Source organism: Mustelus asterias, unplaced genomic scaffold (genome assembly GCF_964213995.1).
Source record: "Mustelus asterias unplaced genomic scaffold, sMusAst1.hap1.1 HAP1_SCAFFOLD_1921, whole genome shotgun sequence".
Lineage (NCBI taxonomy): Eukaryota > Metazoa > Chordata > Chondrichthyes > Carcharhiniformes > Triakidae > Mustelus > Mustelus asterias.
Genome location: NW_027591866.1, coordinates 1 through 12,575, shown reverse-complemented (window position 1 = coordinate 12,575; position 12,575 = coordinate 1). Strand labels below are relative to the sequence as shown.

The following is a 12,575-nucleotide window of genomic DNA, read 5'->3' as shown; positions in this document are numbered from 1 at the left end:
TTCATGACTTGTATTGGGAACCCTGATGTATAAATATCCATGCTTCTTGTGTTCAGTGAGAACTTTGGCTTCCGCTTTCAAGGGGTCAAGTTCTCCCATAAGCTTATGAGAATAAAGCATGAGTGTATTTTGACTCATACCAGCCTATAGAGGTATATTTTCCGACTTCACTGAGCAAAGAGCAGCTGTTCCCCTTGGTTGAGGGATCAATCACAAGGGGGCATAATTTTAGGGTGAGGGGCAGGAGATTAAGAGGGGATTTGAGAAAAACCTTTTCACTCAGAGGGTGGTGGGATTCTGGAATGCACTGCCTGGGAGGGTAATGGAGGTCGGAAACGTTGCAACCATTAAAAAATATTTGGATAAGCACTTGAAATATCATAATATCTAACGATACAGGACAAGTGCAGGAAAATGGGATTAACGCACCTTTCATGGTAGGTATTGTTGGTGCTGACTCAATGTACCAAAGGGCCTTTTCTGCACTGTACAACACTGTGACTCTCGGGACAATCAGTAATTGTCAGGTTCAGATCCCTTGTTCATCAGTTACCACTCTGTTGATTCTTCTATATCTTCTTCTACATGAAGGCTCAAATGGCCTTCAACAAAGGAAATTGTGTTTGACGAACTGATTAGAGTTCTTTGAAGATGTAATAAGCACTGTCGATGAAGGGGAACCAGTAGATGAGGTGGACATGGATTTCCAAAAGGAATTCAATAAGCTGCCACATCAAAGGCTACTACAAAATAAGAGCTCATGATGTAGGGATAACATATTAGCATAGATAACAAACTGGTTAACAGGGGAATCAGAGAGGAGGGGTAATTGTTATTTTTGGGTTGGTAAGCTATAGTTAGTAGAGTGCCTCGAGGATCATTGCTGGGCTTACATATTTACGAGCTAGATAAATGACGTGGATGATGGTGGAGAAATTTGCTGATCATAGCAAGGTAAGTGAGTAAGTTGCCGAGGGGATGAAGAATCAAAAAGAGGACATAGATAGGTTTAAGTGAGTGGAAAAAAATTGGCAGACGAAGCATAATGTGGGAAAATATGAACTTGTCCACTTTGGCAGGAGGAATAGTAAAACAGAAAATTATTTAAATGGAAAGAGATTGCAGATCTCGGTGGCACAGAGAGGTCTGGGTGTCCTGGTCCATGAATCACAGAAAGTTGGTGTGCAAGTACCACAAGTGATTAGGGTGGCAAATGGAATGTTGGTGTTTATTGCAAGAGGAATGGAATTTAAAGTAGGGATAGAACCATAGAAAATTACAGCTCAGAAACAGGCCTTTTGGCCCTTCTTGTCTGTGCCGAACCATTTTATGCCTAGTCCCACTGACCTGCACTTGGACCATATCCCTCCACACCCCTCTCATCCATGAACCCGTCCAAGTTTTTCTTAAATGTTAAAAGTGACCCCACATTTACCACTTTATCCAGCAGCTCATTCCACACTCCCACCACTCTCTGCGTGAAGAAGCCCCCCCTAATATTCCCTTTAAACTTTTCTCCTTTCACCCTTAACCCATGCCCTCTGGTTTTTTTCTCCCCTAGCCTCAGTGGAAAAAGCCTGCTTGCATTCATTCTATCTATACTCATCAAAATCTTATACACCTCTATCAAATCTTCCCTCAATCTTCTACACTCCAGGGAATAAAGTCCCAACCTATTCAATCTCTCTCTGTGACTCAGCTTCTCAAGTCCCGGCAACATCCTTGTGAACCTTCTCTGCACTCTTTCAACCTTATTTACATCCTTCCTGTAACTAGGTGACCAAAACTGTACACAATACTCTAAATTCGGCCTCACAAATGCCTTATATAACCGTACCATAACACTCCAACTTTTATACTCGATACTCCGATTTATAAAGGCCAATGTACCAAAGGCACTCTTTACGACCCTATCCACCTGTGATGTCAATTTTAGGGAATTATGGACCTGTATTCCCAGATCCCTCTGTTCAACTGCACACTTCAGAGTTTTACCATTTACCCTGTACGTTCTACTTTGGTTTGTCCTTCCAAAGTGCAATATCTCACACTTGTCTGCGTTAAATTCCATTTGCCATTTTTCAGCCCATTTTTCTAGTTGGTACAAATCCCTCTGCAAGCTTTGAAAACCTTCCTCACTGTCCACTACACCTCCAATCTTTGTATCATCAGCAAACTTGCTGATCCAATTTACCACATTATCATCCAGATCATTGATATAGATGACAAACAACATTGGACCCAACACCGATCCCTGCGGCACACCACTAGTCACAGGCCTCCACTCAGAGAAGCAATCCTCCACAACCACTCTCTGGCTTCTTCCATTGAAAGAAGTTTAACAACAGCAGGTTAAAGTCCAACAGGTTTATTTGGTAGCAAAAGCCACACATTTGCTACCAAATAAACCTGTTGGACATTAACCTGGTGTTGTTAAACTTCTTACTGTGTTTACCCCAGTCCAACGCCGGCATCTCCACATCATTCTTCCATTGAGCCAGTGTCTAATCCAATTTACTACCTCCCCATGTATATCCAGCGACTGAACCTTCCTAACTAACCTCCCATGAGGGACCTTGTCAAAGGCCTTGCTGAAATCCAGGTAGACAACATCCACCGCCTTCCCTTCATCCACTTTCCTGGTAACCTCCTTGAAAAACTCTAATAGATTGGTCAAACATGACCGACCACGCACAAAGCCATGTTGACTCTCCCTAATAAGTCCCTTTCTATCCAAATATTTGTCGATCCTATCCCTTATCACACCTTCCAATAACTTGCCCACCACCGACGTCAAACGTACTGGCCTATAATTTCCCGGATTTCTTTTGGAACCTTTTTAAACAATGGAACAACATGAGCCACCCTCCAATCGTCCGGCACCTCCCCCGTGAATACTGACATTTTAAATATGTCTGCCAGGGCCCCTGCAAGTTCAACACTAGTTTCCCTCAAGGTCCGTGGGAATACCCTGTCCGGTCCTGGGGATTTATCCACTCTGATTTGCCTCAAGACAGCAAGCACCTCCTCCCCTTTAATCTGTAAATGTTCCATGACCTCCCTACCTGTTTGCCCTATTTCCGTAAACGCAATGCCCGTTTCCTCAGTAAATACAGATGCAAAAAAAAACATTTAGTATTTCTCCCATCTCTTTTGGTTCCATACACAGTCTACCACTCTGGTCTTTAAGAGGACCAATTTTATCCCTCATTATCCTTTTGCTCCTAACATACCTATAGAAGCTCTTTGGATTTTCCTTCACTCTGTCTGCCAAAGCAACCTCATGTCTTCTTTTAGCCCTCCTGATTTCCCTCTTAAGTAGCTTCTTGCACTTTTTATATGGCATCAAGATAGATAAGTCGCCGGGTCCAGATGGGATGTACTCCAGGTTACTGTGGGAGGCGAGGGAAGAGATTGCAGAGCCTCTGGCGATGATCTTTGCATCGTCGATGGAGACGGGGGAGGTGCCGGAGGATTGGAGGATTACGGATGTGGTTCCTATTTTCAAGAAGGGGAATAGGGATAGCCCAGGAAATTATCGACCGGTGAGTCTAACCTCAGTGGTTGGTAAGCTGATGGAGAAGATCCTGAGGGACAGGATATATGAGCATTTAGAGAGGTTTAGTATGCTCAAGAATACTCAGCATGGCTTTGTCAAGGGCAGATCGTGCCTTACGAGCCTGGTGGAGTTCTTCGAAAATGTAACGAACCACGTTGACGAAGGGAAGGCGGTAGATGTGGTTTATATGGATTTTAGCAAGGCGTTCGATAAGGTCCCCCATGCGAGGCTTCTAGAAAAAGTGAGAGGGCATGTGATCCAAGGGGCTGCTGCCCTGTGGATCCAGAACTGGCTTGCCCAAAGGAGGCAGAGAGTGGGTATCGCTGGGTCTTTTTCTAAATGGAGGTCGGTCACCAGTGGTGTGCCCCAGGGATCTGTTCTGGGACCCTTTCTGTTTGTCATTTTCATAAATGACCTGGATGAGGAAGTGGAGGGATGGGTTGGTAAGTTTGCCGACGACACGAAGGTTGGTGGGGTTGTGGATAGTCTGGAGGGATGTCAGAAGTTACAGAGGGACATAGATAGGATGCAAGACTGGGCGGAGAAGTGGCAGATGGACTTCAACCCACATAAATGCGTAGTGGTCCATTTTGGCAGGTCAAATGGGATGAAGGAGTACAATATTAAGGGAAAGACTCTTAGTATGGTAGAGGATCAGAAGGACCTTGGGGTCCGGGTCCATAGGACTCTAAAATTGGCCCCGCAGGTGGAGAGGTGGTTAAGAAGGCGTATGGTGTGCTGGCCTTTATCAATCGAGGGATTGAGTTTAGGAGTCCGGGGATAATGATGCAGCTATATAAGACCCTCGTCAGACCCCACTTGGAGTACTGTGCTCAGTTCTGGTCGCCTCATTACAGGAAGGATGTGGAAAAGACTGAAAGGGTGCAGAGGCGATTTACAAGGATGTTGCCTGGATTAAGTGGCATGCCTTATGAGGATAGGCTGAGGGACCTCGGTCTTTTCTCCTTGGAGAGACGTAGGATGAGAGGAGACTGAATAGAGGTGTATAAGATGTTGAGAGGCATAGATCGGGTGGACTCTCAGAGGCTTTTTCCCAGGGTGGAAATGGCTGCTACGAGAGGACACAGGTTTAAGGTGCTGGGGGGTAGGTACAGGGGAAATGTTAGGGGGAAGTTTTTCACACAGAGGGTGGTGGGCGAGTGGAATCGGCTGCCGTCAGTGGTGGTGGAGGCAAACTCAATAGGGTCTTTTAAGAGACATTTTAAGAGATATTTTACTGTATCTGTACAGGGAGTTTGAGGGACCACATCTGATGTGTTGAATACAGTTTTGGGCGCCTGATTTAAAAAATAATGCACTTGCGTTGAAAGCAGTTCAGAGAAGGTTCACGCAACACTTTCCTGGGATTAAACACTTATTTTGCGAAGAAAGGTTTGGCCTTTACATGTTGGAGTTTAGAAGAATGAGAAGTAATCTTATTGAAACATGTAAGATCCTGAGAGTGGATACTGGGAAGATGTTTCCTCCTGTGGGGTGTCTCGAACTAGGGGGCACAGTTAAAAATAAGGGCCTGCTCTTTAAAGATAGAGATGAGGAGGAATTATTTCTGTCAGAGGAATTCTCCAGAAAGCAGCGAATTCTGGGTCATTGAATTTTTACAAGACTGCATTCGATAGATGTTGATCATGAAGAGGCGGTACAGTGGTACAGTGCTTAGCACTGCTGCCTCCCAGCGCCAGGGACCTGAGTTCAATTCCTGGCTTGGGTCACTGTTTGTGCGGAGTATGCACATTCTCCCCGTGTCTGCGTGGGTTTCTTCTGGGTGCTCCAGTTTCCTCCCACAGTCCAAGGATGTGCGGGTTAGATAGATTGGCCACGCTAAATTGACCCTTATTGTCAGGGGACTAGCTGGAGTAAATACATGGGGTTATGGGGATCGGGTCTAGGTGGGATTGTGGTTGATGCAGACTCGATGGGCTGAATGGCCTCCTTCTGCTTCTGGAGGATTGTATGACTCTATGAAGGGAGACAAGGACTGTGGCGGGATTGGGGATAGGGGTGGGAATCACATGCAGGAAAATGGAGTTGAGACCACAATTTGGTCAGCCATGATCTTATTGCATGTCAGAGCAGGCTCAAAGGGGTGAATGGCTTACCCCTGCTCGATGTCCTCTGTTCCTATTGATGATTTGGTCATTTTCAATGCAATGCATAAGATTTGCTTATCCAAAATATACGTATTGATGCCTTTTTAATTATCATTGCCATTCTCCACAGATATTGATCCAGTTCTTTTGAATTGTAATCCTGAATGAACTACTATCTCTGGAATTTATCCACTATCCTATGATAAAACTATGGAAAAGGTTTGGAATTGTATTAAATGATTTCATCAATGTTAAAAACTTTCCACTGATTTGTGCTGAATCCTCTGACCCACATTTCCCCGTTTACTCTGTTGGTTTTAAAGTTTATTTATTAGTCACAAGTAAGGCTTACATTAACACTGCAATGAAGTTACTGTGAAATTCCCCTAGTCACCACAGTCTGGCACCTGTTCGGGTCAATGCACCTAACCAGCATGTTGTAATGGAAAATTTTAACATAAAGAATAAAGCAGACCACAGGTCAGGATGGCCAAGCTTGGGCTAGTTCAATAAGGAGGAACTAAAATGATTAAAACTCAAGGTTGAGCAGCTGTACAAGGGGGCGGTTGAGAAACTGCAGAAGCGAGGAGACTGATTAGAACTGGCTGAATGAGAAAGATAAGGAAAATACAGCAAAGGAAGAAAAACAACTCCCTAATACAGAATGAAAAAGTATTGATATTGTATTAGCTCATTACTGCCTGTGTGTCTGTGTAGCAGGCTAGTAGAATAGGTATAAAGACTGTACTCGGGCGCGCCTTCCTCCACACTCTCTGAAGTGGCTGGAGGAACGCGACCTCTGCAGAGTAAAATAAACGTTGTTCCTATCCATGACTGACTGTCTCTGAATCCTATTTTTCCACCACAATGTCTTTCGAGCTGTGGGAGGAAACCAGGGCACCCGGAGGAAACCCACGCAGACACGGGGAGAACGTGCGGGCTCCACACAGACAGTGACCCAAGCTGGGAATTGAACCCGGGTCCCTGGCGCTGTGAGGCAGCAGTGCTAACCACTGTGCCACCATGCCGCCCCTGTTGTGCTTTCTCTGGTAGTTTACTTTTTACTGATCCTGCCTTTAACTCTGGTCACCATTCCCATGACTTTAGAGATCACAGGAAAAACTGGCACAACTGATTGAATCCTCAACATTACAGCAGAGGAGAAGGCTACAGGAACTGGTTCTTTATCTGAAACGAACTACTCTGATTCCTGTGGTATCAGAGAGCCCGGCCCACATTACACTGTGGGAATATTGGTGCATCAGTTGTTAGGCCATGGGTTGAATATTGGTGAGACTGTAAATCAATGCATCTCTGCGTAGTGTGTCACATGATTGTGCATCAGAAGTATTTGGGAGATATTCCCTCTCCTCCATTCTGGACTGCAAGCAAGCAACACCTCTACAATAAAGTTCTGATTACTGGCTCAGAAACTCTGTGTGGCTACCTGCACATTCTTTTATCTGATGTTCTAATGGGCTAACTTCATTATACATTATATGACTACATCCTGAGACATTGAATATGATTATAGATCCCACATTCCCACACTAATTCCTCAATCCCTCTCACCACATCCCTGACTTCTCACCAGAAACATATCTGACTCTCTCTTGAGCCAGTTTACAATGTCCCCTCCCTTTCTTCCCCATAATATTCCTCAATTTAATTATTCTTTCGTTGAAAACATTTCTTCTAATCTTTAATTTAGGATAATGGTATTTGAATTTTTGCTGTAATGAAATCTTAGCCTGGTTTCCACTCATACTCTGTAATTTCCAATGAATTGAAGATTGTCCAACTAGACATCATTGAAAAGGATCTTACAGAGACTGAATGTTTGTGTTATACGTTTTGTTCAAATCTTCCTTCACTTCGTCCCACTCAATGTCCCAGGTAGTGTCAATCTTTGCAGGTTTTGCTCCATATCTATCAGCAAAATCCTTATTGAAAGTGTGGGAAACCTTTTTCCAATAGGATGTTGCCTCTGTAGTTTGATCCCGTTGAATAATCCAGGATTTGTAGTAATCATTGACTGTTTGGTAATCTTTGTAGTTTACCCACTCATTATTTGTGTCTTTATTTCTGAATTTTGCATTGCTCGCTACTGAAGCTGTACAAATATCCATTATAAGAAACTTACTTTCTTTCCATCGACAACTGTTGAGTCCCTGTGGTCTGTGCTGTTTACTGAAATGCAACTTGTGCTCAATGGTCTCTGATTCACAAAAAACACCACAGAAAGGACATTTCAGTGTGCAGCTGAATAACCCTTTAAATAGTTCCTCATTTGGTTTTACAGATAATGTTTCAATCTTCTCTTCAACATCCCAGGTTGTTATCTCATTGAGGAGAATCTTCTCGACCTCTGCAATGAATGATAGAACTGCTTCTGCAAATCTGTTAGCATTGCTGTCAGTCTGGAATAGAACGAGTTTCATCTCATCTTTGGACATTGTGATTCTTGTCTTTAACTGGTCAACAAACAAATCAAGGAAACGCTGAGCAGTTCCAGAAATATTTTGGGACACTGCATCCCGAACAACCTCTTTGGTATGATTAGTGATCTCTGTGAGAATTTCATTCGCGAGATGTGTAAACCTCATCTTTATGTTACCTCGTTCTTTGCAATGTGCAATAACCCGATCGTGGAGCCAGTTCTTTGCAAAATTCTCAAAGTTAGTGATATAGCTGTAATAATCTTCAAAGCTGCTCTTTTGTTTTAAATGCACCAGAAGTTCCACAATGAAGTTATTGCGAAGCTTGTACTTTCCCTCAGCATCTGTCTTTCTCATATTATCCACAATTTTCAGGCTGAGATTTTTCAGTATGGCATCTCTGACAGCTGGCATGAAACAAGACTTTGCAAATCGTTCTGCTTGTTTTTGATTCTGATCCTGTTCTTTGTAATTGTCCATGAAAAGTTCAAAGTATTGATCTTTTTTGCTTTCCAGTCTCTTCCGTGGATCGTGTTTGTTGATAAACCTGGTCTGCATGGCCCTGAACCTTGGTGCTGCACAACCACACATGTGAAGCTTAAACTCTGCCCTGAAAATCTCACTCATTTTAAACTTTGAATCTGAAATCTTGTTGATTTTTTCCTCCATATAGTTCAAAAATTCAATGCAATATTCATTATCATAATCCATGTCCAGTTTTGTAATTTTATCAATTTGCTGCCTACATTCAGTCTCGAGTGACGTTGATATTAGTCTCGCTCGTTCAAATTCTGATTGCTGGACAGATATTGCCCATCTCTTAACCTTGGTCATTATAAATACATCGATGTGTTTCTCGACAATCTGAAAGCTCTGGGTCCCGAGCTTAGAGAGGGATTCATTTTCCAGTTTTTCATTAATCACTCTCCCTTGTGTTTCTGTGTCCTTTCTCAGAAGATTTTCAATCTCCACTTCAATGTTTTTTTCTGTGCATTGCTGATAGTTCAGTTTGGAGAGTGTATCATGCCACGTGTGTTCAAATGCAGTTTTCAACTCCTCATCACCCAACTCCAGCTGAATTTCTTTGCAGTGTCGTAAAAGGTTCTTGACTTGTTTTTCAATTTGCTTAGTACATTCATTCCAAATAGCATCCACTTCCTGTAATCCCACGCATCTATTGAGAGTATCCTTACATTTCTGTATTGAATTGTCCTGAAGCTGGCTACACAATGTGGAAATGCTTAGTTTAAATTGCTCCTTATATTTCTCCATCAGCTGGACATTATCAGCCCCACTTTCAAAGTGCACTTTTAGTTTATTAAGAGTGTTGTGCTTTCTCCTGTCAATCTCTTTCCTGATCTCCAATTCCAGTGTTGGGAGCAGTTGCTTTAGATTACCTTTCTCATTGTTCATTCTGTTTTCAGCTTCAGTTGCCCATGAATATGCAAATTTGCGGAGTTCCCATTCCCAGTCTTTGTACTTCATGGAGAGCTGGTTATAAGCCTCAGCAACCAGACTATTCTGAAAACTGAAAATGAAATTCTCATTTTTCACCTGATCCCAAAGCCCAGTCATCCATTTGATGAAGTCTGGAATTGTTAAAGCTCTGTCAGATTGGCTACGTTTTGATAAACAGTGAAGTAGACACTTCTTCAGTTCAAAGACATGTTCACAGTACCCAGAATTGACTGCAGCCATGGGGGGAGTGCCGTGCCAGAGACCAGGGATGTACCAGTTGTTCTTATGAGGATCATAGTCCATCACATCAGAGAATTTTATTTGGTCTAACTTCTCCAGTTTCGCTGCAGCCTTTGTCATCTGATCCAATTGTTCCAGCAGTTTCTGACGACTCCTCAGATTCTGATCATGTGCACACACATCTCCAACATTCTGGTGGACAAACTGACAGATTGGCCCTTTTCCTGTTTGTTTCATATGAATTAAGGAATGGATGACAATCTGCAAAACATCTTTCAGCTCTGTGGGATTTTCCATTCCCATATTTACTAAAGTTAAATTGCTTAACCCAATTACAAATGTTGCCAGTTCAATATCGTGCTCGTAACTGTCTGTAAGAGTTGCGAGTTCTGGAGCTTTCAGCCCCTCAGTGTCAATTACCAGGACAAAATCACAGCCCAGATCTGTTGCCAGGCTCCCTGTGACTTTGATAAACTGCATGAAAGCTCCTCGTGTACATCTGCCACTACTCACAGCAAACTGCAAACCAAACATTGTATTTAGGAGCGTGGACTTCCCTGTACTTTGGACACCAATCACCGTGACCACAAACAGACGGGAAGCATTTCCCACCTTCTTCGTCAATTCATTCATTACCGCAGTGACCCATTGAACAGGAATATTGGAAACATCTCCATCAACAAGTTCCAACGGGAACCCATCCAGCAATAGTTCAGCCGCAACATACGGTAACCTCAAGATGTTCGGGTCTACCACTCCGTTTGCTTTGCCTGTTGTCACTGAAATCTCATAAACCTGGCCGAGTTCCCTCATGAAGTGCTCGAGTCCAAGGGAACTATCAGACATCTCCTGATTCAAGTCCTTCAGCTCACTCACCTTCTGCTTTGAATCTTTGCATAGCTTTTTATAACGATTACGTAACTTTGACATTAATTCTCTTGATTTATTGTCCAGATTCAACTTCAACCACTGTAGGAATAAAGCTCTCTCTTCTCCACAAGTTGATGTTAGGACTTTAATGAATTCCCTCAGCTCCTCCGACAGACACTGCTTGCGCTGAGCTTCTCGAATTATTTTCTTCTTTTTGTCCAATTCATATTTATATTCTTCCGTGCTCTTATCGCCACGGAGTTTCATGCGGGACCTCTCCTTCTCAGCTTGAGACCAATCTTGCCAAGGCTTCCCATGGAAGGGTAAAACTCTCCCTTTGTATTGATCAATGACTCCAGGGTTAAGTTCTCTCAATATACTGGAAGCCTGTTGTTTGCCTCGTTGTATTTTAGGGTCATGTTCATCGACCTCAATCCCACTATTCCTCGCAATCGTAGCCATTTGCTCCAGGTTCCAGAAGCTCTGCTCTTCTTTATGAGTTGGAATCATTTGTTTTATTCTGGAACAAATATTTTCCACAAGTTTTGCATCATTCATATTTATCCGAACAATGCATTGTTGAGGTTTTAGCTTTAGATCTTGGAATAGTTCCTTTGTCTGTCCTGGGGTTATTTTTTGCTGATTGCTATTGGAGTTAATTATGAGAAAGAATGTTGCTGGTGACTGTGTGAGAGAAGCGAGGAACTTTCTTTCCGTCTCACCAATTACATCAATGAAAATAAAGAGAGCAGCAGAGACTTCAGCAAGAAAGTGAGTGTTGCTGTGGTATATTTCAGCACTGCCTCGGAGGTTAATGAATGCAACAGCCTCAGGGAATATGTCCAGGTTTCTTTTCCCAGAAGGAAGATACCAGCAGACCTCGGCTAGTCCATCTGATATTCTACGGGGAACATTCCCACATTCCATCTCGGAGTGCAGGAAGATATTTTGCTGCAGCTGTGTCTGGCTCAAGGTGAGGTTGAGAATTTTGGACTTGGAGATAGTGCACCTTCCAAGTCTGATGAAGGAAATGGTTGGCATGACTGCAGTTACAATGGGCTCCTGCCGGAAGCTATTGCTGCTTATCAAGGATTTTGGGCACCATTTTTTGATAATAGACCGCATGGCCCAGAGGAGGAGAGTGGCACCAGATCCATCCCTCTCCTTTGCTGCACTATTCCAATCTGGCTGCAGAAAAGGTAATGCAAACTGGCACAGGGACATCTTCAACATCAGCTCCTGTTGCAGCAAGTCATCTGCACAGAGGAAAACTGCAGCAGTGATATCAAGAGGATTAATCCCCAAAATCTCAGTTTGCCTTTCTTCAAAGAAACCACTGAAATCTCCCTCAGTTTCAGTCTGACCTTCTGATTGCTGAGCAAGTGGCCATTCAGGATTCCTCGCCATTGAGTTGGCAGAAAGGATTCTTTGGAGAAAATGCCAAGGGACATCTTTCAGCTGAGTTGGCTGATTATCCTTCAGTTTATCCCTGCAAATCTCCCTCATGAAATTTAGTGACAATTTGTGAGGATAATAATCTTGTAATCCCAAGTCATTAACAAGTTGGGGTGGCCTATCATTATGAGATATGTGTGATTGCTCAGTCCTATCTCTGGAATAATCTGTGTGTTTGATGATCGTGTTCTCCTCTTGATTGAGGGATTTGAATCTCACCAATGGTCCTCTGTCTTCAGATGGTGCTTTTCCTTCCTGTGAATCTTTGCCCGCTGATAAATTCTGTAATGTTACTTTTAGAAGCTCCATGTCTGATAAAAAGGTTCCACTTGGGGTCATCACTGCCTCACGGACTTGTGGAGTCAGCTCCTGGTTAATTTCTGCACACATTGTCTGCAATACTGTTCTGGGATCTTGATTTTGTGTCTCAGTGACTCTGGCAGTCAG

The 12,575-nt window shown here is 43.2% G+C and overlaps 1 protein-coding gene across 1 annotated transcript; it reads right to left on the bottom strand.

Moving 5' to 3' along the window:
- Nucleotides 1-4,554: 4,554 nt before the first annotated feature.
- On the bottom strand, nt 4,555-12,553 carry LOC144489013 (interferon-induced very large GTPase 1-like). The gene has a single exon (XM_078206961.1). It carries the CDS (start codon nt 12,516-12,518, stop codon nt 7,491-7,493), a length of 5,028 nt encoding a protein of 1,675 aa, XP_078063087.1. The 5' UTR covers nt 12,519-12,553; the 3' UTR covers nt 4,555-7,490.
- Between the last annotated feature and the right edge of the window lie 22 nt (nt 12,554-12,575).